The sequence below is a fragment of the Dothidotthia symphoricarpi genome (assembly GCF_010015815.1).
Source record: "Dothidotthia symphoricarpi CBS 119687 unplaced genomic scaffold P153scaffold_19, whole genome shotgun sequence".
Lineage (NCBI taxonomy): Eukaryota > Fungi > Ascomycota > Dothideomycetes > Pleosporales > Dothidotthiaceae > Dothidotthia > Dothidotthia symphoricarpi.
Genome location: NW_022985026.1, coordinates 529595 through 551899, shown reverse-complemented (window position 1 = coordinate 551899; position 22305 = coordinate 529595). Strand labels below are relative to the sequence as shown.

Sequence of the window (22305 nt, the reverse complement as noted above, 5' to 3'; positions counted from 1 at the left end):
ACGAGGCCCAGGAAGAGGCATTGAACGACGGTTGAAATCGGCGCGATCGACCCGACGATCCAAGCGAGTGCTAACGCAATAACCCATCTGGCTGGTCATGTGCTCGAAAGGCCTAATAAAGTTTGTGTTCGCCGACTTTGATCTAACCAATTAGCATGCGAAGATCAGTTTACCTGTCTCCGCTCTTGATACTAGTATATGGGTATCTACTGACCCTAGAGTATACTACCATTGATCATCTCCATTGCATCCGTATTGCTACTATGACCCTCGAGGTATTACAATTCATCGTTACACCATGGTACCAGGAAGAGTATTTTACCTCCACCTCTCATAGCAAGGCGGCGAGACACCCTGTACAACGCATTCATATGCATAACTACATTCCCCTTGCTCCAACCTCAGCATCGTTGTGCACAGTGTAACAATTACACGCACGAAACAAGACATATACTACGTCCAAACGATCCTTACCTCTCACCATCTTCCCCAGATCTACATTTGAGTTTTATTCCGATCACCACTGCTCGAACTTTGTCGGCCTCACCATGGCCTCAGTCATGTCCCTGCCCGTCACCGGATAACGAAGCCGACTTTCTCATAGCCTCAGTCATGTACTTGCCTGTTGCCGGGTAGTCAAGCCGACTTTCTCATGGCCCAAGCACTGCGTATCGAAAATCCGGGGAAATCCGCCTGGATATCCAATAGCAACTCGCAACGACTGCTTGAGATAAATCCGTGTTCAAACAACAAAATAATGATAGACACGATACGCAATACTTTTGTGTCAGCTGAGACATATCTAGTACACCGTAGTTTTGACATGGGAGAATCCGGAGCTTGCTAACAAGTCGGTGAGGCCAGCGCGTTGATCATTTAGGCCGTTGGGCAATCAGTTGATTTGATTCAGGGCTCGTGCGATGTCTTGACTCCAAGCAACGATACTTGCAATCAGGCAATTTTACCAACGCAAGTTGAAGATCTTCGCACAAGAGTTAAACCTAAATAACTAGAGCGTATTTTACAGTTGAACGAGCAACTTCTGGCCCTTAGAACATGCTCAGCCCTACCTCTCCTGGTTGAGATCTTGCAGAGCACGCCTTACAACGTCCTCGAATATCCTGGCGTGTACCCATACAAGGGATCTGAGTGCTAGGTCTAAATCTCATTTACTGCAGAATGTCACGCATGTTGGCTTTTTGCCACTATTAGATAAAGTCATCAAGACAGGTATTCTCGCAAATATTAGAAAACCGCTGGGGTAGAAATCCTCGAGATATAAGCAGACTAAACCAGGAGCTGTGGTTCGCAGCGCGCATACTGCATATCACTCGCTAGCAGGGAACGAGACACTAAGAACGGGGTTTAGATGAAACCGTATGCTTTACAAGGACTGAGTACTTCCTGGATAGGAAGCTTGCATGCGTAGTGAAATTATGATCTACTGAGCCGGTTTCTTCCATTGTGTGTAGCCTGTCGCCAAAGACCTTCTCAGTATCAGAGTTGCCATCTCGGATTAACCACTACGTCAGTGACACGAAACATTGTAGTGCTAAATTTGAATGATAACAGACAGACTGTCACTACACTATATGGATCTTACGTGTATCCTGTTTTAATCGAAGCCGCTATACTCCTTCGAAGCCTTCGGGTCGTGCAATCCCCAAACACCATCGTCGCCTTTCTTGAATTGCACCTTGAGCGTATCCATTCTCGATGTCGTCGTCGGATCCGACCTATCTAGTGCTGCTAATGAAAGCACATGTGTTGTCTGACTGCTTTTGAGCACCTCACTCAAGGTGGCGGTACGCATAATCGGGATCACCATGTTCCGATGCATCTTAACATTCCATCCCATCAACAATGCACCAGCCAGGATGATGATCCACGGCGGGATCAAAAAAGATATAGGGAACCTGGGGTCCATTTTACTGACGAATACTCTCGAGGTGAACGGAATCTTGACGGGGTTCTCTACCGGCCAGGGCCATTTGGTAACTTCGCCGAGCAAAGCCGCGCCGATAGATATTCTGACAAAATTTTCTATGTATTCAGTCGTCCAGTCATCGTTATTTTCTCCGCCCGTTGTCGTAGTGAAGCGTTCTGGAATCCAGTCTTTCTTGTATTGATACAACGGCTGTGCCCCATATGCTGTCGCTCCGTTTGCGACCGGGGCGACCGCAAACCACAAGGCGAGTTCGTTGAAGCGATTGGGCTCGTCTACTGATAGAGGCAGTCTTAACTTGTCCAAGGTGTTGATCTGGACGGGTGTCATATGACTGTCGCCAACTACGAGCGTGTCTTCAACCAACTCGACAGCAATGCTGCACGCGACACTTGAGACATTGACTACACTAGCCTTGTCTGGCATGTCGAAAGTTGTTTTGCCCCCATCTATGGTTCCGTTCAGCGCTGCAAAGATGATCGTGGCAGTGGTTTTGGTGGAAGAGTCGAAGGTGTAGTCGTGCACCCAGACAGCGAGTCTTGCTGAGTCGCGCACCTCCACAAGATTTTGATGTCGATTATGCTTAGACTTTCTAGCCTTCCCGGTCATACCACTGCTAGCAGTCATGTTTGTATCGAACAACAGAAAGTCCCCAGATTTCTTTGTTGGGAAAGCCTCCCAACTTCTGCAGTCTATGTCTTGTTGAACTCTGACGGCTTCTGCTGAAAAGTTACCCCGGCTTGAGAATGCTATGCGATCGATGAACCACTCCCTATATTCTGGCATTGGTTCCTGGGAAAGCTTGTATTGCCATGATGTGTAGAGTGATGCAGAACTTTCTCTTGAAGATCCCGACGGATTTGTTTGAACAAACACGGGACCAATACCGCCACCAGGCTGTGCTTGGCTCTGGAAATCCACTGAGACGTTGCGCATGTTGTAGACCTGACCCACGACTGGAGCAGCGGACAAAGGTACCAATGTGACGACTACAGTACTGAGAACGACGATGATTGAATCGACGTTGCGTACTGTAAATAGAGCAAATGGAGATGATGCTATCGAGCCACGGCTAGCAGCAAGGTACGTGTCCATCTGAGCGATGCTAAGTTGATGTTTGGTGAGCAGTGGCCAGAGTGCTGATTCCGACAAGGCGTGTGCAGAGAAAGCCAACGCTGCGAGTGCAATAGAGTATATGGTAGTTACGATACCCTGTACCGTCCCGAAATTGCTGGTTAGGAAATCGACACGTTTAGAGACGGTACAGTTGATGGCCCAGTCCGGACATTGAACAGTCTGTTTGCTCAACCAATTAGTGAAGACAAAGACGGCGCCGACAAGGACAAGGCCAGTGTTGAATGATAGAGTGACAGTCCAGTTGTGACTGAGGAAATACGACAATCCCCGTCGTCGGCCATATCGCGGTGGAAGACACTCCTCTGTTGCGACGACTGGGGAAGACTTGTAAGAAGTCGACAGGAGGTGCTCAGACATAGTGTTAAGGTCTGCCTATCCGGGGGTGAGGGGGCTTCAGATTGCGGCTGATCAAGTCGTTGATACCCGTCCGGAGCTGTCGCACTGCTAAATCGATGGTCTTGTTCGGCAGGTCATTTGTGGAGCGAGCTCATCGCCTTCTCAATTTGAGGTACATCGTTCTCGAGGCATATACTTATATGTCTTCTATGTTTGCAGTGTAAGTCTCTTGGCTGCATGAGGCTGAGACTACCTGTGTAAGTGGGGTAACCGAATTATCGAAAATTTGCGTTACAAGCAATTGGAGTTGCTCATACTCAGCGGACAGCCGCCGTACGAAAAAAGACTTGTATTTCTAGATCTATCGCTCACTTGATTGTTGATTCGACCGTCTAAAATTCACACTGCCCCGTATTTTGGTCGTGCGGTGAGAGATGGTTGAACTTTGACGGTGGTTGGGGTTGCCGCGACAGATTTGGATCTATGATGGTCTAGATCTCAGCCTCAAGATATTATACTTTTCGTGAACGCCACGATCGCACTCGTTGCCTCATCCAGCGTGAAGTGCGAATTGACGATATTTGCACCAATAAAACGGTTTTGCTTATCAACAGCCACGTACGACCAGTTCGACCCAAATCATGTATGCGTCAAGCAGAACTGCGCAAGAGGATATGCTTTGACCTCCATACCCTAGCACTCAGTGAGCATGAACCAATCCCAAGAACTGTGACATATTGACGATAGGACGCATGGCACTGCGAAGTTGAGGCAGAAAAGCTGGACGAGGTCCGACCGTCGGAATGTCACTGGTCGACTTCACTTCCCAATTGCGTTCAAATTTTCGCTACCAACAGGCGGGCAGGGACAGATAAAAATCAGAATGGCAAGATATTTTTGGTAACAATGTCTTTGTTCGATACCCGTAGGTTTTGCGCGATCGTCTCTATTAATTGCACTACATGCCAAGAGGCGATGTCTGTGAAGAGGCTGGAGTTCTTGTGGGGATACACTGTCCATCTGAAAAGTCTCCACATTCCGAACCACTTGCTGCTTACATCACCACAATCTACCTCCAGTATAATTACTCCTTCAACAACAAGAGACATACGACTCGTGTCTGTATCCTATCATCTTTGGTCCTTCCGTACTCTGCCGTGATCATGAGTTATGTGTCCGCGCACCCGCAAAGAGACAGCAATCTCGCTCCTGTACAGCAGCAGGCTTTGGTCGTTTCTAACTGTGTACGCAATCAATTGTTTGGTCTACAAACAGGTAGATGGACTTTTGACCATAGAATCACTAAGATAATAACGTACCAAATTATCGCATTTCAGCTCATGCATAATGTAAGGCTTCTGTATGACAATGTATACTATACATGATACACAGCCAATCGAAGCCTACATTGGTTAATAAAAATGGGGTGGCATACTCTATGACAAGTTACAAGCTACATCTTTCTGTTACCTGGCTCTCAGCCGTTCCTCATAGATACCACACTCGTCCAGCTGCACGAATTCATAACGTCAGCAACACCCAAAAAGTCCTACTCCTCACTCATCTCACGAACGCATACATTACGACAAGATGACGTTCGATTTATCCCATTCACTGAGCAGTTCCGAGTCGAAACTGTGCCGAGCACTAAAAGCTTCTCCTTTTCTTGTCACCACTGCACTAGCGTTCCACTGTATGATGGCGATCATTCCAAACATAATGCAACGTGTCAGGGACATAACATCCAATAGAATAGGAGATGTCGGCAAGTTAGGATATCTGAAAACTCTGGATAGCTTCTACGGAATGGACTTCATCGACAGTCGAGTACGTCCACTTACTGCGGTATCCACTTCGTTCCAACTTGTGGATCCGATTTGTTACTGGCAATCACTCAGGTTCCTGACTGATCTTGGGCTTATCTATGCAATTATGCTTATTGATAGCTCGCGCAAAGCCAATCACATGACTTTTGCTTATCTGTAAGTCTGCTTCTCGTTTGTATATATCTGAGTACACATTGATCCTCAAACAGTCCACTTGTCATTGGCTACAACATGCATTTTATGGAAATTGGCTTGTTGATGGCTGTGTACTGCTTCATTGATATATTCAATCATCCATCAGAAACCTCCGCTCAAAAAGCATGCGTCTCACAGACAAGGCCTACCTGGCAACTGTTCTTCCCATGCTACTTTTAGCACACTGTATCCCTAACTTCGGCTCCTACCTTCCATTCCTATCCCAAAAAGGTCGGCACGTATTGAATTGGGTCTGGCAACCTTTCCCCGTCTGGACCAGCATTCAGCAATTTGTATTTAAAAATACCATCATGAGACATGAAATACAAAACGTCAAACTAGAAAACATACACCGCGATCTTCCAACCGTCAAATACACGATTGTAACGCTCTGCACTATTCCAGCGGGGACAAGGTTGTACACTATATTTGCGTCACCGTTCTCTATGGTCACACTCTTTCTGCCTAACCTTGCTGTAACGAGGGACGCACATACGAGATGTATTTCTTAGTACACTACACTCACGTAACTCATTCTATCGGAAGCCTAATCAAGGAACTACCCAACAAGCATTTACTTGCCACTACCATGCTCAGAACCTTGTTGATCACATTGACCAGCGCCCTGCTGAACGTTTGTGTGGGAGCCCTGCTGAGCACCTTTGTTAGAGCACTGCTGAATAGCTTGAGTAGGGCTTCGCTGGCAGCCTTGAACAGAAACACCGCCACGACGGCCGCCTTGGCCGAGATTGTAAGTTCCGTATATTTCCGACAAAGCTATGTACATGTTTTGTAATGTTGTTGGATAGGCCAGTGTTCTTTGTTTTTTAAGCAGGCGAAGATGGAAAGGACGTGATGAGTAGGATAATATGTTTTATGGCAAGTGATTGGAAGATCGTGAGATCACAACTATTGCCTGAAAGAATCCGACGAGACACAACGTTGGACTTGAGACAATACGTTGCGTGAGACATCGTGAGGGAAAACTCGAAGGTGTCTCGATTTGGAATATCAGCTGCGTAGTTCAAGAAGACCTTCTGGCACTTTTGACCGAATCATATGACGCGATAACCACTACCCTAACCAGAAACTCAAGGGTGAAGGACCGATCGTTGTCTTGTATCTGGTCAAGCAACTGGTAATTGCAGTTCGCGCCCACTAAACAGTCAGCTCTCGAATCTGGTAGAAGCATGTAAACTAGAGAATTAACGGGCCTCGATTTGCATTCAGATATGTCTTAGTGCATAATTCAAACCCGATGGTGTCGGTCTTAATCAATAGCTACACCAAGGTTGGTAATGGCTAGTACCAGAACCAATCGGGTTGACTGTTGTTGAAATTAAGGTGGACGCTGTGTTTGGACATGTGAAGTTTGGATATGCGAAGTTTGGGTCATCCACTATTCCGTTCCGCCATTATATCGATCATACCGTGGGGGAAAATGAACAAATAACAACGATATTACTGGTTCAGCAACAAGATCCACTCTTTTGTAAAGGACATAGTGATTCGCATTACACAGAGAGTACAAAAAGGTTGCCCAGGTTCGTCTGCTCATCACTCAGTTTCTCAAGCCACTCCTCTGACTATCATCCGAAGTACAAAATTCCTACTTCGAACAGCAAACATGCACACAATTCAGACTACCGACACGTTAGCGCTCGACAACCAGGAATACCTCGATCTCGACTTTTTTGAATACAATAACGAGAGCATTCTCATCCTGTGCTCTTTCATGATACAGCACAACAGTCAACCATCCAACAAGCCATCCTGGGCTTTGCAGGAAGAAGCGCTTGCCCTCCAGGCCCGAGGATTCCGGGCATACGACATGGGACGTCGTGTGACATTCCGGAATGGGCCTGTCAAAGCCATCGACGATGTGGATCTCTACCTCTTCAACAGCAAAATCCACGTTGCTACCGAGCGGGGACTACTACTAGTAGCAGATTACCTCAAACTCCTCGGCATCCCCGATACGCAACCGGTGCGCTTCGACGGGGAGACGCCTGCATGGGCTCAAAATTTCGTACCGCCGAGCCCCAACTTGAAGCGCGATCTCATCTCAGGGCCTGAAGAAGCTGAACTGCCACCATCGAAGAAGTTGGCTATCAACCAGGCGACTACAAGGGCGCTGGTGGTCTCGATAACGACCGATTCGACCACCAGCCTGGAGAATATGACCTCGCTTTCGGCCGCTGCAAGCACGCATGGCTGTACAACTACAGGGTTGCTGACACCCCCACTCGAGAGACTCACGGACTGGCCACTTGAAGATGAAGTCGACTGGAGTGACAGCGAGTTAGACTAGACTTGAATACCTCCTCGTTGAAGTGTGAACTTATTGTCTGGTCTTTCTTCGCATTGTTGTAGCAGCCAGGATATCTTTTGTGCTGCTTGGTGTTCTTATGGTAATCTTTTTGTAGGCAGAAGTCTTCTAGTTTTGTTTATTTTGTTTTTGTCCCCACTCTGTGTTTCATTGCGAGTTCTTTTGCATAAGATGTATTTCCATGATTTTAGACGAGTACAAAGTATGCTTGAATTCAGGCTTGAATTGATATTTGTTGTTCTCTCAACAAGTTTGACTGCAGGTCTGAAATCTGTGGGGCTCTGTCTTTCTATCCGTTCTTCTCGCGAGTGGCTGGTACACGGTAAGTCGATCCGGATAACCTACTGGTTGACTATGTCGGAGTTAACAGGGATGGCATAGGACAAAGCCAGATTGGAGATTTTCATATTCAGTTGTCATAGAATTCGACTGGAATCTGATAGAAGACTTGTGTTTTCAACATATTCAGGTCTACCTTTTGAAGCAGGAGACCATAATTGCAGCATCTGGCATCGCGACTTGGCTAGTCATGACCATCATCGTCGTCTACAAGATTTCTCTGTCAGTAGTGAAAGGCCAGAATAAACCACAGCTGGAATGGTTGAGAACGCACAATTTGACCTTTCAAGTCGATACACCTTAGGCCTTCCGCATATAGCTTGCAGTATGTACTCTCGGGCTAGTGTTTCTTGTTGGTCAATTCTGGGCCTTTTTCCGGCTTCGAAGATTCCAGCGCAACATGGTTGAGGCTGCCGGAGGGTTGTATCCTGATGGGCAGATGACATTTGGGCAAATCGTAGCCATAGCTGTATTCCTCCCAGTGGTTGTTGAGGTGGTCTTCCAGTGGAAAAAGCAATCGTTGCACTGCGAATAAAATAAACGAGTGCACAGGATAGTTGAATTTTCAAGCGAGCCTTGACATACAGTTAGCTCTGATGGCCGAGGCGCATATGTCTTGAGGAGTCTATGTAAGTCAAAGTAAAAACTCTCAAGTGCTCCTACTTGCCATATCGAAATTGGGGTGCTACTCGGCAGACCTCCCCATATTGTTCCTTGGCAATTGTGGGCCTGTCGTCATGGGAATCATTCGTGAGGCTGCTCATCTGTTGTACTGGAGTAGCTCTGGCTAACAAAAGCCAAGCTATTTAACGATTCAGACGCAGCTTCTCTCATACCCTCCCTTAGTCAACTTCAAAGATTTGCAGCTGTCCTAGACATTGACATTGTCTAGCGTCTGATGACGTCCGAAAATTCGACTAGCGGGAACTAGCTTTAGTGCGTCTCGGTCGAGTTTGCCCGCAAGGAATGAGCCCGCAAACGTACGCATATCCACTAGGACCGTAGCGCCGTCATATTGAGAGTATCTAACAACATAGGTTTTGAGTGCAGAGATCTATTGTATGTCCTCTCCGCGTGTGGTTTGCATCACAATAGGGATGCTAATAAGGTTCTTTCGGCGTAGTCGGCCACTAAAGCCAGCCAATCGAGCCAGACCGCTCAAATACCTTAAGTTTCCCGCCCATGTTCTGATCGCCCAACCGAGTATCCTCCGCAATCGCATGAAGGAAGTACAGGCAAAGCATAAGTCGTTCGCCACTTGTTGGCGCCTCTGTAAAAGGCTCTCATAAACAGCTCTGGTACATGCATAAAGGCGTAATCTCTCAGAACACGAAAAGTAAAGCATGACCTATACTTCAGAGTGGAACTGTGGCATGAACACCCTCGAAGATATCGACGGACTGGAAGAATGCATCGGTCGCGCAATTCAAGAGCATCTCGCGAAGTCCAACATCAACATTGCGTGGCCGCAGATAGATGGCCTAGCTCGACCTGTCCTCCGTTTCGAAGCTTTCCTCGAAGATGCAAGCCCAGGGAGTACGATGCGGCCGAGATCAAACAGAGTAGCATCGGTATGTTCGTGGAATCACCCCCAAGCGGTTTCTAGAATCAACGCAATTCTTCTCGAGAGATGAGGACGCTGCATCTATATAATTGACCAAAAGGAACTAACGTGCATGCAGAGGACCCTGGATTTGACAAGAATTATGACCCCTGCGCCCTCCCAGAGTCCAATGTTACTTCGTCAAGATGACAGAATACCATCACCAATCGATAAACAGTCGCATGTTGATAAGCCAGTCGAAGAACGGGAGGCCACAGACGACACAGCACTTGACAGCTCTCGCAGAAAAGGAACAGGCGGATTGCGAGTATGCCAAACGCAGTCTATTCAAGAGGACCTCAGCGAACACCAGCGTCAAATGCAAGTTGACGCTCGAAGTTTTCCAAAGAGAAAAAAAGTGGCCTCCGAGAAATTTGTCTTCCAACCGTCCACATTAGACAAGCTGATAATTGGCATCTGGGAGCAGGTGCATGGCTCCGTCAACTTGGATCCGAAAGCAATCTTCGAACAGTTCCAGATACAACCCACAAGTACTACAAATGTTATTCGTCGAGCATCAGCAGACATCACAACGATGGAAGTCCTCAGCACAGCGGAACATCCAGTATACGAGTCGTTCAGTCAAATGAATGTCTTCTGTCGGAAGATTACGCAAGCGAGCCGTGTATGTCGGTCCATTGAGATGATCGTGCAAGCACGATGGATCGAGATGTTCGAGGAACAGGTCCAACTTCGAGTCAGTGCAATGTCCGAATTGTCGGTGACCAAGCACAGGAAAGCAGTGTTCATGGAAGCATGTCAAGACTTTGGGTGGTCTGAGAAGGAACTGCGTAATAAGATGGCTATTTGGCGAGGATACAAGGAAGTCAAAGATGCAGCGGGCTGGGCTGCTCTAGTGTTTGCCGGTATGGGGATCTATCGGTTTTGCAAGTATCGCGTAGGCTTTGACGTCGACGCCATGCGACGACTGCGAAATTCACGGAAGAGATTGGAAGTCGCAGCAGACACATTACATCCGTATTGGCGACAACTACTAGTGATTGTCGGAGAGCCTCAGGCTCTTCAGTACCCTGGTCATCCGCACGAGTGGGTTGTCTTCGAGGATGGATCGGATCCCATACCACTCCGGCAAACCTACCAGCTTCACGACCCATACTTTACATTTGAGAATGTGGAAGAGTCGATCATCGATGAATCCGTATGGGGATGCGAAGATCCGCGCTGGGTGCCGCAGTCAAATGTTGCCATACGGACGAACAGCGCTAACAGCTGTGCTCTTTGCAACCAGCAGCAGTCGGATGACCCCAAATCCAACTCGTGCTTTTGCTTTCCTTCGCTCTTCGGCTGCGTGAAGCGCAAACCCTCCCCGGTTCAAATATACCGCACACCAGATGGAAAGAACAATGGACTGGTGGCGCTGGTTTCGTTCGACCGAGGAGTTGCAGTCGGAGAACTAGTCGGATCGATCACCAAAGGCGTCAGACACCTAGACGTAATGGATAGCTCTACACCATCGGCCAACTACCAGATCTGGCAAGGAAGAGTAGGGAACTACACACGGTTCGTTAATCACAGCTGCAAGGCGAATGCACAATTCTCAACCTTCAACTGGCTGGACACGCAGCGAGTAATATTAGTCAGCAAAGGAGTAGACGCAAGCTCAGAAATCACTGTCGACTACGGCGATAAGTATTGGGCAGGCCTGGACAAAGTGTGTCTCTGTGGTGAAGCGTGCTGTAGATATCGGAGGGATGGCAGGCTGTAGGTCAGTCCGGCTGCAAAATACAGGTGGAAGCAAATTCCAATTTCAACAGCTTTATACGTAAGCCGTGAGTATCTTCGCGTCGCTATACGTGCTGAACGTTGACACATATAGAGTACCGAAGACCCTCGGGCACATTCGTGCGAGTTCAGAGCTAGCTGCTGCGACTCGACGAGGTGCCCATGTTAAGTCCGTGCGTATCGATAAAGATCCCTGCACAAAATTTCGAGACATCTACAAATCAACTTCGGGACTGTAACATTCACTCGACACCACTTACTCTTACCATGAGCGACTACTCATCGAACGCGTCCGACCAGGAGCTATATGAGCACCAAGCGGGTGCTAGGAAACGGAGACGGCTGTCACCAAATGAGGAAGAGTCGGATGTTGAGCCTGCGCCTTCAAGAATTCCGGTCGCGACTATCTCCCGGGTTAAGACGAAGGACATTCAAGCTCCTGTAATACGGGCTCAAGACATAGCGACAGTACCTATTACTAAAGAAAAGGCGGTGAGCTTTGCCTCGATCGATGTCGCTCCTTGGCTCGTTGCCTCTTTGGCGTCCATGGAGATCAAGAAGCCCACTGGCATTCAGCAAGCATGTATTCCTGAGATCCTCAAGGGACGAGACTGTATTGGTGGATCCAGGACAGGTACGGGTAAAACCGTCGCCTTCTCAGTGCCAATCCTCCAAAGATGGGCGGAGGACCCGAGTGGCATCTTCGCCTTGATCGTCACGTGAGTAGTTCATCATCATCCCTCAGTCGGATTAGCCTCAGTACAATGTTCACTTGCCATTTGGCAACTGCAAGTGTAGTGTGAGGCTGTTCGCGCTTCTCGGTCTCATTCTCATCAGCGTACTGACTGGAGGAACAGACCCACGCGAGAGCTTGCAATCCAGATTTATGAGCAAGTCAAGGCTATATCTGCGCCTCAGTCAATGAAACCGATCCTCGTTACCGGCGGAACAGATCAACGTGAGCAAGCCATAAACCTGGCTTCTCGACCGCATGTTGTCATCGCCACACCAGGTCGTTTAGCAGAGCACATCAAGACCTCTGGCGAAGATACGATCTGTGGTCTGCGCCGAGTCCGCTTCGTTGTCTTTGACGAAGCCGATCGTCTCCTTGCTCCGGGTAAAGGCAGCATGCTCCCCGATCTCGAAACCTGTCTATCTGTCCTTCCACCCCCAACAGAACGGCAGACACTCCTCTTCACAGCCACTGTCACGCCGGAAGTCCTCGCCCTCAAAGAACAACCACGTCCTGGTCGCCCGCCTATCTTCGTCTGCGAGGTCGACACTGAAACTCTCGCCATTCCGCCAAAGCTGCAGCAAACGTACATTCAAACGCCCGTCACGCACAAAGAATGCTATCTGCATGTGCTCCTTGCGACGCCCGAAAACCTTAAGAAATCGGTCATCATCTTTTGCAACCGCACGAAGACGGCGACGCTTTTGGAGTACATGTTGCGCGCCCTCGACCATCGCGTCACGGCCCTACACTCGGGTCTCAAACAATCTGATCGTGTGAATAACCTCGCCCGCTTCCGCGCCCAAGCCGCACGCATTCTTGTCGCCACCGACGTCGCAGCCCGTGGGCTCGATATTCCGGAAGTAGCACTCGTTATCAACTACGACGTCCCACGCGACCCAGATGACTACATCCACCGTGTTGGCCGTACGGCACGTGCAGGGAGAGTGGGTACCAGTTTGACGCTCATCGGGCAGAGAGATGTGGACCTCATTCTTGCGATTGAGAACAGGGTGGGCAAGAAAATGGAAGAGTATGAGGAAGAAGGTGTTAGTGTTGAGGGACGAGTAGTGCGAGATGCGCTAAAGCCGGTTACGGAGAAGAAAAGGGAGGCGTTGCTGCAGATTGAGGAGGGGAGAGATGTGCTGGGAAAGAGAAAAACGGGCATGCAGAAAAGGAAGTCGTGATGGGACAGCGAGGAGAAATTTGATATGTTATGTGTTAATACATCGGCGTTTTTTAAAGGATATTGGGAAATGTATATCTTTTGAATTTGTGTATGACCCTTGACATTACTCCAACGCTAAATGACGAAATTGCTATTTGGTACACCCCTTAGACCGGCACTTGTCTTGGCCTAAACCGCGTGTTAAACTCCTTCTGCGTAACAAACCACGCATTATGTGTCTTCCACTCCGCCCCAGGACGTTCAAGTTCAATCTGCACATCATTAGCTTTGTTCATCGATCCCAAACGCATGATTACTCACCTCAAATCTCCTCAGGAAACTCGGCACCAACTTATAAATCTCCAGCAAACTGATGTTCTTTCCAATGCACGTCCTCGCCCCGGCGCCAAACTGTAGCATCGTACCCTTCATCTCCTTGAGCTTCTCCGGACTCGCTTCGATCCACCGCTCAGGCCGGAACGTATCGACATCCACGCCGAAGACCTCGGGCCGGCGGTGCACAACCCACGCATTGCAGCCGACGATCGTGCCACCCGGGATGAAATCGCCAAGGATCTGCATGCCTTGGAGCGGGACGACGCGTTCGAGGATAAGTCCCGGGGCGGGGTGCAGACGGAAAGATTCCTGAACGACGGCGTCGAGGTAAGGCAGTTTCTGCGCCTCAGCCCAGGAGACGGTTTTATCGGGGCGGGACTCGATACGGCCTTCTGCGACGGCGGCGTCGAGTTCCTGCATCAGCTTTGCGTAGACGAGCGGGTGCTTGACGAGGAAGTAGAAGACGGCGGAGAGGGAGATGGCGGTTGTTTCCGAGCCGGCGAAGACCATGGATGTGCATGTCGAGAGGATGCGTTCGTCGTCCATGAAGGAGTGGTCGTGGCTTGCTTGCGCGAACTTGGAGAGCAGGTCGATGCCCCGTGGGTTGGCGCGCTCGTCGTCGGAGAGCCCGAAGCGTTTGATTTTTTCGATTTGGCTGGCTCGTTCGTTGGAGCGGCTTAGTGCGAAGAGGACGACTGGGTGGATGCGCTTGTCGAGGCCGATGCGTTGGGCGAAGAGAGTGATGGGGTTCTTCCATAGGATGCGGTCGAGGATGGGCATTTGGCCGGCCTGGGGAAAAGTGTGAGCATGGATATATCTATTGGAAGTATGAACGACCTGACTTACTGGCGCGACGTAGTCGAATAGTTTCCCCAGGAACGCAACGATGTTATCCACATCTCTGTTCTCCTCCACAAATCCTAGACGCTTGCTCCAAGTCAATTCGCCGATGACGTCGAAAGCGAAGAATTGCAGCCATTGACTGAAGTTGCAGCTGTTGCCGGTATTTGCAAACATCTCCTGCGTCCTATCGAGCCAGAAAGTCAAAGTGGAGTTGACGAGCGGCTCATAGTTTACAAGTGAGGTCATGGCGAAGGCACTGTTCACACACCGACGATACTTTGCATGGAAATCCTCGTCGACGGTAGAGAACAAAGAGTAGAGGGTCTTTCCTTTTGCCACAGCCGTTTGGACGGGATAAAAACCGGACTGAGGAGGATTAGTGAGAATTTGATATTGCTTCCAGCATTGTAGACATACCTTCATTACGCCTTTGTTCAGCCCGTAGATGATCTTGATGGCTCTGGGATCCGCGAAAGAGAGAACATTAGGCCCTAATCGTACAACGTCTCCATGCTCCCGGTGAAGAGCTATTTGTGTCCACTGATGTTTCCAGCCCAAGACGTCGTACAATCTCCACCAGTTGGTGTATCCTGCCACCCAGTGCCCCGGATACTTGTTCAGTCCTTTCCAGAACTTGTTCGTAAGCAAGTACGCGACGGTACTAGAGATGAGAACAGCAGGCCAATATCGTACAAGGAACGGTAAAATCTCATTAAGTAACATAGTGAACTATACAATATATCAAGTAGAAGTCGGAAATAATGATGGAGAGTGGTGCATGATTAAGGACCGCTGGGGCGCACAGTATATGAAGGCATCGTCGCTCTCGCACTTCGGCCTGATCTTCGCATCCTACCAGACTGCGTCAGATCCCCAAGGCCGGCAGTTGTGATGAAGTATTTGAGATATGCTGACGTGGGTCCGTGGTGGTGATCGTTAGCATGGATCGCGGGGATAACGCGGGGTAAACGTCAACGGAACCCGGGACACAACGCTCTCATTTTGTTCCACGCTATGCCACATCGCCTCTTGCCCATTCCGTGAAGCCTCTGAAAAGGTTATGATCGCTACCTGGATGTTGTGCTTCACCTTGTCGTGTCTTACAATATACTTCGCGACCTTGTGTATGCCAGTGCTACATTTCTGTCGCCATCTTCAACTGCCGCCCGTTATTACGAGACTAGACACCTGTGAGCTGGTCTTGTGTGGAACGGAACAATATCTTGTGGCTCTTGGTAGAGTCGGCAGTTGCGAAGTTGACGCTCGAACGTAACTGCCGATGATTTCCGAGCTCACGTTACCCCCGATGCAGCGCCGACTACCCGACTGCACCGATGACCGACATGATCTCCATGTATTCTACTCGGCAATAACGTATATCACAGACACTGCGTTATGACGAGTAACCTCGGGCAGTATATCGCGCTGCTCTTCATAAGAAGTTCATCACTGGAGATGCGTGCTGTTGCGGACATGGTCATTGCTTGGCAGAAAAGCTTACACAAATTGGACGCAAATCGATGCAGCATTAAACAAGTTGTTTTTCTCGAACAGCAGTGCAATCATCGATCAAGCACAGTTTCTTATCACCAGAGAGCAATACAGGAAGGTGGAGGAGCGAGGGAATACATGTCGCGCATTCCTCCTGTCGACTTATCTCTCCCATGCGACTTTCATATCCTTTCAACTTGACTAACGTCGAAGAGAAGGAAGGAGAACCGCTTTCAACAAATGTTTTATCCACTTTAAACGTACATGCTTCTACATTCACTGCGATACTACCCCCTCAACCATCCAACACCATTGGAGGCTCCCACCCCACTTAAACTCTCCCGTTGCTTACGACTACGCAAGGAAGAGATCGATACGCGTCAGCCGCCACAACATCATGATCTGAACCATGTCATGCAGGGAGCGAAACCCATATCATTTTTTGTGGGAGCAGATCAACGTCAAACAGCGAGCAGTTTGGCGTAGCGCCGACATATCCAAGGGTAAGGGTAAGAGCCTGGGCGGCATCACTGCAACCGCATAGATCCCTGGAGCATCAAAGGGCGATGGGGTGCATGCATCCTCGAAGGGGATGGATGCTCTGCAAGCTCACGGATGCAGAGACCGAGACTGAGACTGAGACTGACGGCGGTTCGACACCTCTGCCGTCCATCTCTATCTCGCACACACACACCTCAACCGCAGTAGCGACCCACACGCATCGACCCAGTCGCACGCCGTCTCGACGTCTCCCATTGTGCACACTTCACGTAAGAAACGACGCTGTGCACCCAACACTGCGTCTCCTCCGGATTCCCCAGCATCCCTGACCCCAACCCCCCAAAGCATATCTAAGCCTATATCGAGACCCCCCAAGCCACAAACCTCTTTCCAGACACTCTCGCAGCTCCAGATCCCGCCCTACGCTCCCTATATCCCCGATCTCAGATGCAATACCTATCTCAAAGGCACAGCGCCAGGAGACCCAGGCGTGTGGTTGTGCGAGCTCCCCGACCCGTGTTGGGGGCGGCAAGTATATATCACAATTGACGCCACACGCCCTTTTCGGACAAAGAGAATAGGGTTGTCAGCCCCCGGAACCTAGTTCTTAGCACAGCTTAGTCGGACGCCCCCCTGGTCCCGTTGTTTCTATTTAGCCCCCATCGTCCAACTTGGTACGTTTATGCCTGTTTGCTGCGTTTGCTAATAGCCACTAATGGAGGTCTTGTCGAGGAGAATTTTTCTACATTACATGCATGCTTCCGGTCCCCTGGGGCCTGGTCCTGGACCCGCGGGTTCTCTCAACGACTGCCTGATTCTGTTTCTTGTGCAGTAACGTCGTTTGATGGCAGGTCTGAGGGGGGTGTGCTTCGCGCATGCGTGCGTGCTGCACATGTGTGTGAAGAGGTTTCGCACACAACCCACCGCTTGGGTGAGACTAGGAGAAAGCAAAGACATGGAGGTTAGACATAAATGTGGTGTGTGAATGGGGGTTGTTTCTTAAGCCGTCCCGCAAGCTCAAAATATACTGTGCCGTGTGTATGCTCGAGCATCGAGACGAGGTGGCAGGGGTGCTGCGCGACTTTTGCTACTGGGTCGTTTTCTCCACATTTGGTAAAACCTCAGTGTAGGTAACAGCCCTTGGACTTGGATCTGGGTTGCGGGCCAAGTAAGCGAGATCTGATAAGATTGGTTGGGTTCGAGATGGCAGCGCAGGCTGCAGTCAGGATACCCCATCAAGTGAGACAACCAAAGTTGGGAATCCAAAACTGGATCATGAGAATCATGAAAAATGAAACTACAGCGTGTAGAACTTGCTAGAGAGAAGTCTTGAAAATACGTCAAGTTTTGCTCCAACGTGTACGTCTTCGGTGAGTGAGTCATCCCCACGTAGTAGCGATGCGTGGCATGCAGGCTGCGGCCACCAGACCTCCGGCAGATTCTGAAACAGCAGCAGAATACTCGCATGCACGCAAGTTCGTTGGCAATGACAGCCAGCAGACACGACAGAGCGTCGTCATGACTCTATACTACACCTATATCGCGGGTACTGATGAAGACAAGTTTGTGCACATGTGGATAGTTTAACATGACGCTTAACACCGGCCTAGTGCAGCATGACCCCTGTCCAGCTGAGCAGGACCCGGAAGAGGTGCAAGTGACTGCGAAGCCGATGCTGGACACGCACCTCTTTGCAGCGATATCCTCACCGACTGGGCCAGTGTGACGGCCGCCACAGCCGATCGGGCTATTGCGTATTGCGTGCCAGTGTGAGGCGCAGTCGTGCAGCAGCTCGGGGTCCCCCCAGTGCAGGATGCGAAACATGGCAGCTGCGGGACGATGCCCTATCGATAACGGATATATGGGGTCGTCAGCTCATGCGGACGTTTTGATTTGGAGAGGCTGTTCCAATGGTCGAGGCGACGTGGTGGGGAGAGAGGGTCGCTGAAACGACGAGACATGCAGCTTAGATCTTCTCCTACGTAGGCAGATATGACGAATGGACGAAAGCGTGGTGTTTAGAATGAGGCATGACGATACGTTGCATCGGTGGAAGCGAGATCTACGAAGAGACTTTCGACGACTACGAGGCTGCGAGGTCGGGAGCTCCGGGGCGATCTACCTGTCACCGCCACATGGCGCACGTGCGTGCGTACGTGCGTGAGGGCTTCGGGCAGATGCGAAAAGTGGCGGAATCTCCAATCTCAAGTCGAACGAGCGCGTTGCGTCATGTCGAGCGTCCGCTTTTTGGGTTTCGCAATGGTTGAGGGCCGGGTTTGTGTACGCGCCCGGGCTACCCAAACAGTGGATTCTGCAATTTTCAAAACATCTTGTCGGCCGCGTGAGTCCCGCGATCACATGAGAGGAGGCTTTTGCGATGCGGATGAGAACCTTGCTCGCATCCCTGCTATCCCTGCTGATTGGGCTCAGTGGTGCCAGCCCATTTTTAGGCTCAAGCAACCTCATCCTGTAGATGGTCCAAGCCGACATCGAGTACACCCACATTCTCCGACCTGGGAGACACCGTCCCCCTAGCATGGAGGCAGAATTGCTGGATTGCAACGTTCCTGAAAAGGAAGCAACGCCGTTACGGTGCGCTCTCCATTTGGACGTTCAAGGAAGGTTTCTGGAACTCGCTTGGTGTTGCAAATGCAAGATTCTGGTGCAAGGGCTGGCCGTTCTCCGGTTGCTCGCATACGGGCTTGAATTCGATGCCTGTGATCTGACGCAAGCCATCTGCGGGCTCGCGGGCAGGTTTCTGCGAGCATTGTGCAAGGTCAGCCGTGAGCTTCGACCCTCAGCTGGCATGTCTCTACGGGACAGCATGGAAATCATGGCCGGCTCCTCTTGCCATTGTGTCTTCCGCGATAAGCCCATCTGGCGCCGCTGTCGTCTTCATCTCCGTCTGCGCATGGCCGCAAATGACGACCATGGCCGCCATGAGAGCATCGCAATCTTCGCTGTGAACGTGTCCACCTATCCACGCGATCGCTCTGCCCGCACAGTTAGCTAAGATCCGCCTAAGCTGCAGGTGCAGGTGTAGACTCTCGCCATATGCAAGTTTAAGCAAGCTAGATGCGCAGTGCAGCTAAACGGGGCAGTGTGCATGAAATCCTTGCCGAGTTCAGTGGCCACGCCGAATCGACTACGACCCATGATCGCCGCTCGGATGCTCTTAAGAAACATCTCACCCTCTCCCGCTAAGCTTGTCTACCCTCCACCTCCAACCTCGCCATCCTCCCCTCCTCATTCGTCCGTCTCCTCCTTGTCTCCAACCCTATATAGGCGAGCTCGTCAAAAATCCATATACGCCTGAGACATCTTTTTTTATTTACTTCTCTTTTGTTCACATTTTATTTTACTTCTGCTTTGGTTTGATACACGTCCCACACACATAATATCGAACCGTTTCCGCACACGCTCCGACCATTCACAATGCCGATCTCGTTACTACCCGCCTCGGCTGCGGCCTTTGCGCCACGATCAAACGTCAACGTTGTTCTTGCGTCCAAGGTCGAGCCATGGTTAACACAGACATTGAAGAGGATAAACCGAGTCAAGCGCCCACTCAACAGCGTGCAACAACACACACGATGCCTGACAGAAACACTTTCGGGTCCCAACGCTATGTGGTCGTTGTGCAGCATCATGGTCCCAAAGGCTCCGGATGCGGAACTGCGCAAGGACGCCAACCCTCTGGTCGAGGCCCTGTTCAACTACCAGCTCATCCACATCGAGGCGTATGCCGTGCACGTCGACATGGTTTCACAGCATGAGGTTGCATTCAAGCTCACGCCCGAGACCATCGAGTCGCTGATCGAGTACCACAAGGACATCTACTCGGTCGACGTGGCAGCCAGCACCTGGGAATGGGCCGAGAAGGAGCAGCAGCTGAAGAAGCTGCAGGACGGGTTTGTGCAGGCCGTCAACCGCTACGTTTTCCGCACCGGCGTCAAGGCACTGGAAGGACTCGAGGAGGAGGGTGCTGGCGAGCTTCTCGAGGCACGCAGCGAGGACGTCAAGAGCGCCATCATGGGCCTCTTCCACCCGCTCCTGCCTCCCCCACCGAGGATCGTCGACGTGGTCCGCCCCGCACCGCTCCTTGCCAGCTCGCACGCCGCCTCCAACTGGTGGCAGCCTTGCCCCATCGCACACCCGCAGCCCGTGGACACATGGCGCGTCATCCCCTCGACGCCCAGCCCGACAATCACCACCTGCAGTGAAACACAGCCCTCTTTCTGGAGCACCATGGGCCCCTCTGGCTTCGAGGCCATCCAGCTGCCTTCGCCCACACCGTCGTTCAGCCAGCCGTACAACACCACGAGCGTGTACTACAGCCCGCCTCCGGCCATTGCCCCGATCCCCTGCCTCCCGCTGCCGAGCATGCTCGCCCAGCAGTGCGGAGGTGCCGTACACGGCTTTGGCGGTGGTTTCGGATGGGATTCTGGGTTCGCTACGCAGTACGCTGCCTTCACATAAGCAGCTGCGCGCGTGACGCCCAGAAAAACTCCGGTGTAGCCCTGAGGTCCGCTGTCGAATCGAAGCTGGGAAGTGTGGACATGGCCCGTCCGACGAATTCCTTCCCGTAGGTTGTGCACAACCTCATCCACGATGCCCGACACGAGACGAAACGATATCATCACTACCAAGCATGGGACGGCGTTTTTCCAACCTTAGCGTTTGCTTTTTTATCTCCTATCATTTTCCTACTTTGATACCTCATGTTTTAGCGAGCGTTTTTTTTCTCATTACACATTTTTTTCCTTTCCCATTGTCACGCATCACGACGACGGCCCGAGGCCCTCCTCTTCTTTATATTTTTTCCTTTTTATTTGTTACAAGCATCTCTGGGAGGTTCGCATGTCAGCATTATCAAACGGAAAGATACAGACAGCCTCGCGGCTACGAGGCAGGCAGGTACACTCGGTTGGGAATATTTTGTTTTTTTAATGTCGTTTTCTTTGGGGGATATGCGGGTTCTTCGTCTTCTTCTACGGACGCCCCAGCGGCTTTTCCTTACGATGAGATGTGAGCACACGCTATTCCACAACCGCTGCTCAGACTGGTATTGAGTGCCAGCTGGACTACGCTGAGTCTGCGGGCGACAAAAGTTATACACGCCACATCTGCGATGTTGGTGTCATAGCTCTGCCCTGCGCGGAAGGATGACGGGGTTTGACGGGGTGGTGGTGGGACTGAGAGGGACACGAGTTCGTCTGTGGCGACTCTGTCCTGGCTTTGGCGAAGGGGTGACGTGGTACTCTGCGTGCGGAGCAAACACGTCTTCCCCTGCCATGCATGCACTCTTGGCACGGCCACCTTCTCCCGTCGACGTTTCTGAGTCTGGACGTGTGGGGTCATAGGTTACGTCTCCTAGCTCCCTGGTGGGGCGAAAAAGATGCTGGAGAAGCTAGGCTTCGATCAAGTAAATGTAATAAAAAACGAACACTTGACTCTACATATTGTTTCTGCTTGTGTGCTTGAAGTGATGCAATAACACGATGCAGCTTGTGAGGTTGAATGCACGGGATCCTGCCCTCGCATCTGCAGATCATGACATGCGGCGCGGAGTCTGACGGCGGCTGCATGATGTGCGTGCCGTTCCCCAGATGGCAATCGCCATAGCGCGGGTGTATGGCGAGGGCCAGCGATAAGAGAGGGGCAGCCAACGGGCGTGGTATGGTATTGGCGCCACTTTTTGGCCAGCAGTAGAAATAGATGAGGTGATGCATGGCTGAGCTGGAGTGTTTGACGCTGTTTCGCCGGGTGCTGTCGACATG

At 50.6% G+C, this 22305-nt stretch overlaps 6 protein-coding genes across 6 annotated transcripts; 4 read left to right on the top strand and 2 right to left on the bottom strand.

The window, feature by feature from the left end:
• Positions 1–1615: 1615 nt before the first annotated feature.
• On the bottom strand, positions 1616–3439 carry P153DRAFT_399922 (uncharacterized protein; the record flags this gene model as incomplete). The annotated part of the gene is made up of 1 exon (XM_033671771.1): positions 1616–3439. One exon carries the CDS (start codon positions 3437–3439, stop codon positions 1616–1618), a length of 1824 nt encoding a protein of 607 aa, XP_033520174.1.
• A 3348-nt stretch (positions 3440–6787) lies between these two features.
• P153DRAFT_408707 (uncharacterized protein) lies at positions 6788–7750 on the top strand (the record flags this gene model as incomplete). Its single annotated transcript, XM_033672059.1, has 2 exons — positions 6788–6983; positions 7039–7750. Coding segments are annotated over 2 exons (908 nt in total), but the record flags the coding sequence as incomplete, so codon positions are not given.
• A 1730-nt stretch (positions 7751–9480) lies between these two features.
• Positions 9481–13373, top strand: P153DRAFT_378610 (DEAD-domain-containing protein; the record flags this gene model as incomplete). The annotated part of the gene is made up of 5 exons (XM_033669809.1): positions 9481–9705; positions 9889–10137; positions 10183–11382; positions 11664–12172; positions 12311–13373. The coding sequence occupies 5 exons, from the start codon at positions 9481–9483 to the stop codon at positions 13371–13373; spliced, it is 3246 nt and encodes a 1081-aa protein (XP_033520172.1).
• Positions 13374–13447: 74 nt separating this feature from the next.
• P153DRAFT_93715 (pisatin demethylase) lies at positions 13448–15424 on the bottom strand. Its single transcript, XM_033673502.1, has 4 exons — positions 14951–15424; positions 14537–14899; positions 13676–14479; positions 13448–13626 (listed from the first exon to the last, which is right to left on the bottom strand). Exons 1-4 carry the CDS (start codon positions 15254–15256, stop codon positions 13522–13524), a joined length of 1578 nt encoding a protein of 525 aa, XP_033520171.1. The 5' UTR covers positions 15257–15424; the 3' UTR covers positions 13448–13521.
• Positions 15425–19758: 4334 nt separating this feature from the next.
• P153DRAFT_369775 (uncharacterized protein) lies at positions 19759–21315 on the top strand. The gene has a single exon (XM_033668856.1). It carries the CDS (start codon positions 19961–19963, stop codon positions 21002–21004), a length of 1044 nt encoding a protein of 347 aa, XP_033520170.1. The 5' UTR covers positions 19759–19960; the 3' UTR covers positions 21005–21315.
• On the top strand, positions 21091–21720 carry P153DRAFT_93604 (uncharacterized protein). Its single transcript, XM_033673500.1, has one exon. The coding sequence runs from the start codon at positions 21177–21179 to the stop codon at positions 21555–21557; it is 381 nt and encodes a 126-aa protein (XP_033520169.1). The 5' UTR covers positions 21091–21176; the 3' UTR covers positions 21558–21720.
• Positions 21721–22305: the final 585 nt, after the last annotated feature.

What these genes read in the sequence shown, in the direction of transcription:
- P153DRAFT_93715 (XM_033673502.1), bottom strand. Translation starts at nt 15,256, where the DNA reads ATGTTACTTAATGAGATTTTACCGTTCCTTGTACGATATTGGCCTGCT. An exon ending in TGAACAAAGGCGTAATGAAG is followed by an intron (nt 14,900 to 14,950) that starts GTATGTCTACAA and finishes AATCCTCCTCAG; the next exon opens with TCCGGTTTTTATCCCGTCCA. An exon ending in GTTTCCTGAGGAGATTTGAG is followed by an intron (nt 13,627 to 13,675) that starts GTGAGTAATCAT and finishes AATGATGTGCAG; the next exon opens with ATTGAACTTGAACGTCCTGG.
- P153DRAFT_369775 (XM_033668856.1), top strand. Translation starts at nt 19,961, where the DNA reads ATGCCGATCTCGTTACTACCCGCCTCGGCTGCGGCCTTTGCGCCACGA.
- P153DRAFT_93604 (XM_033673500.1), top strand. Translation starts at nt 21,177, where the DNA reads ATGGGACGGCGTTTTTCCAACCTTAGCGTTTGCTTTTTTATCTCCTAT.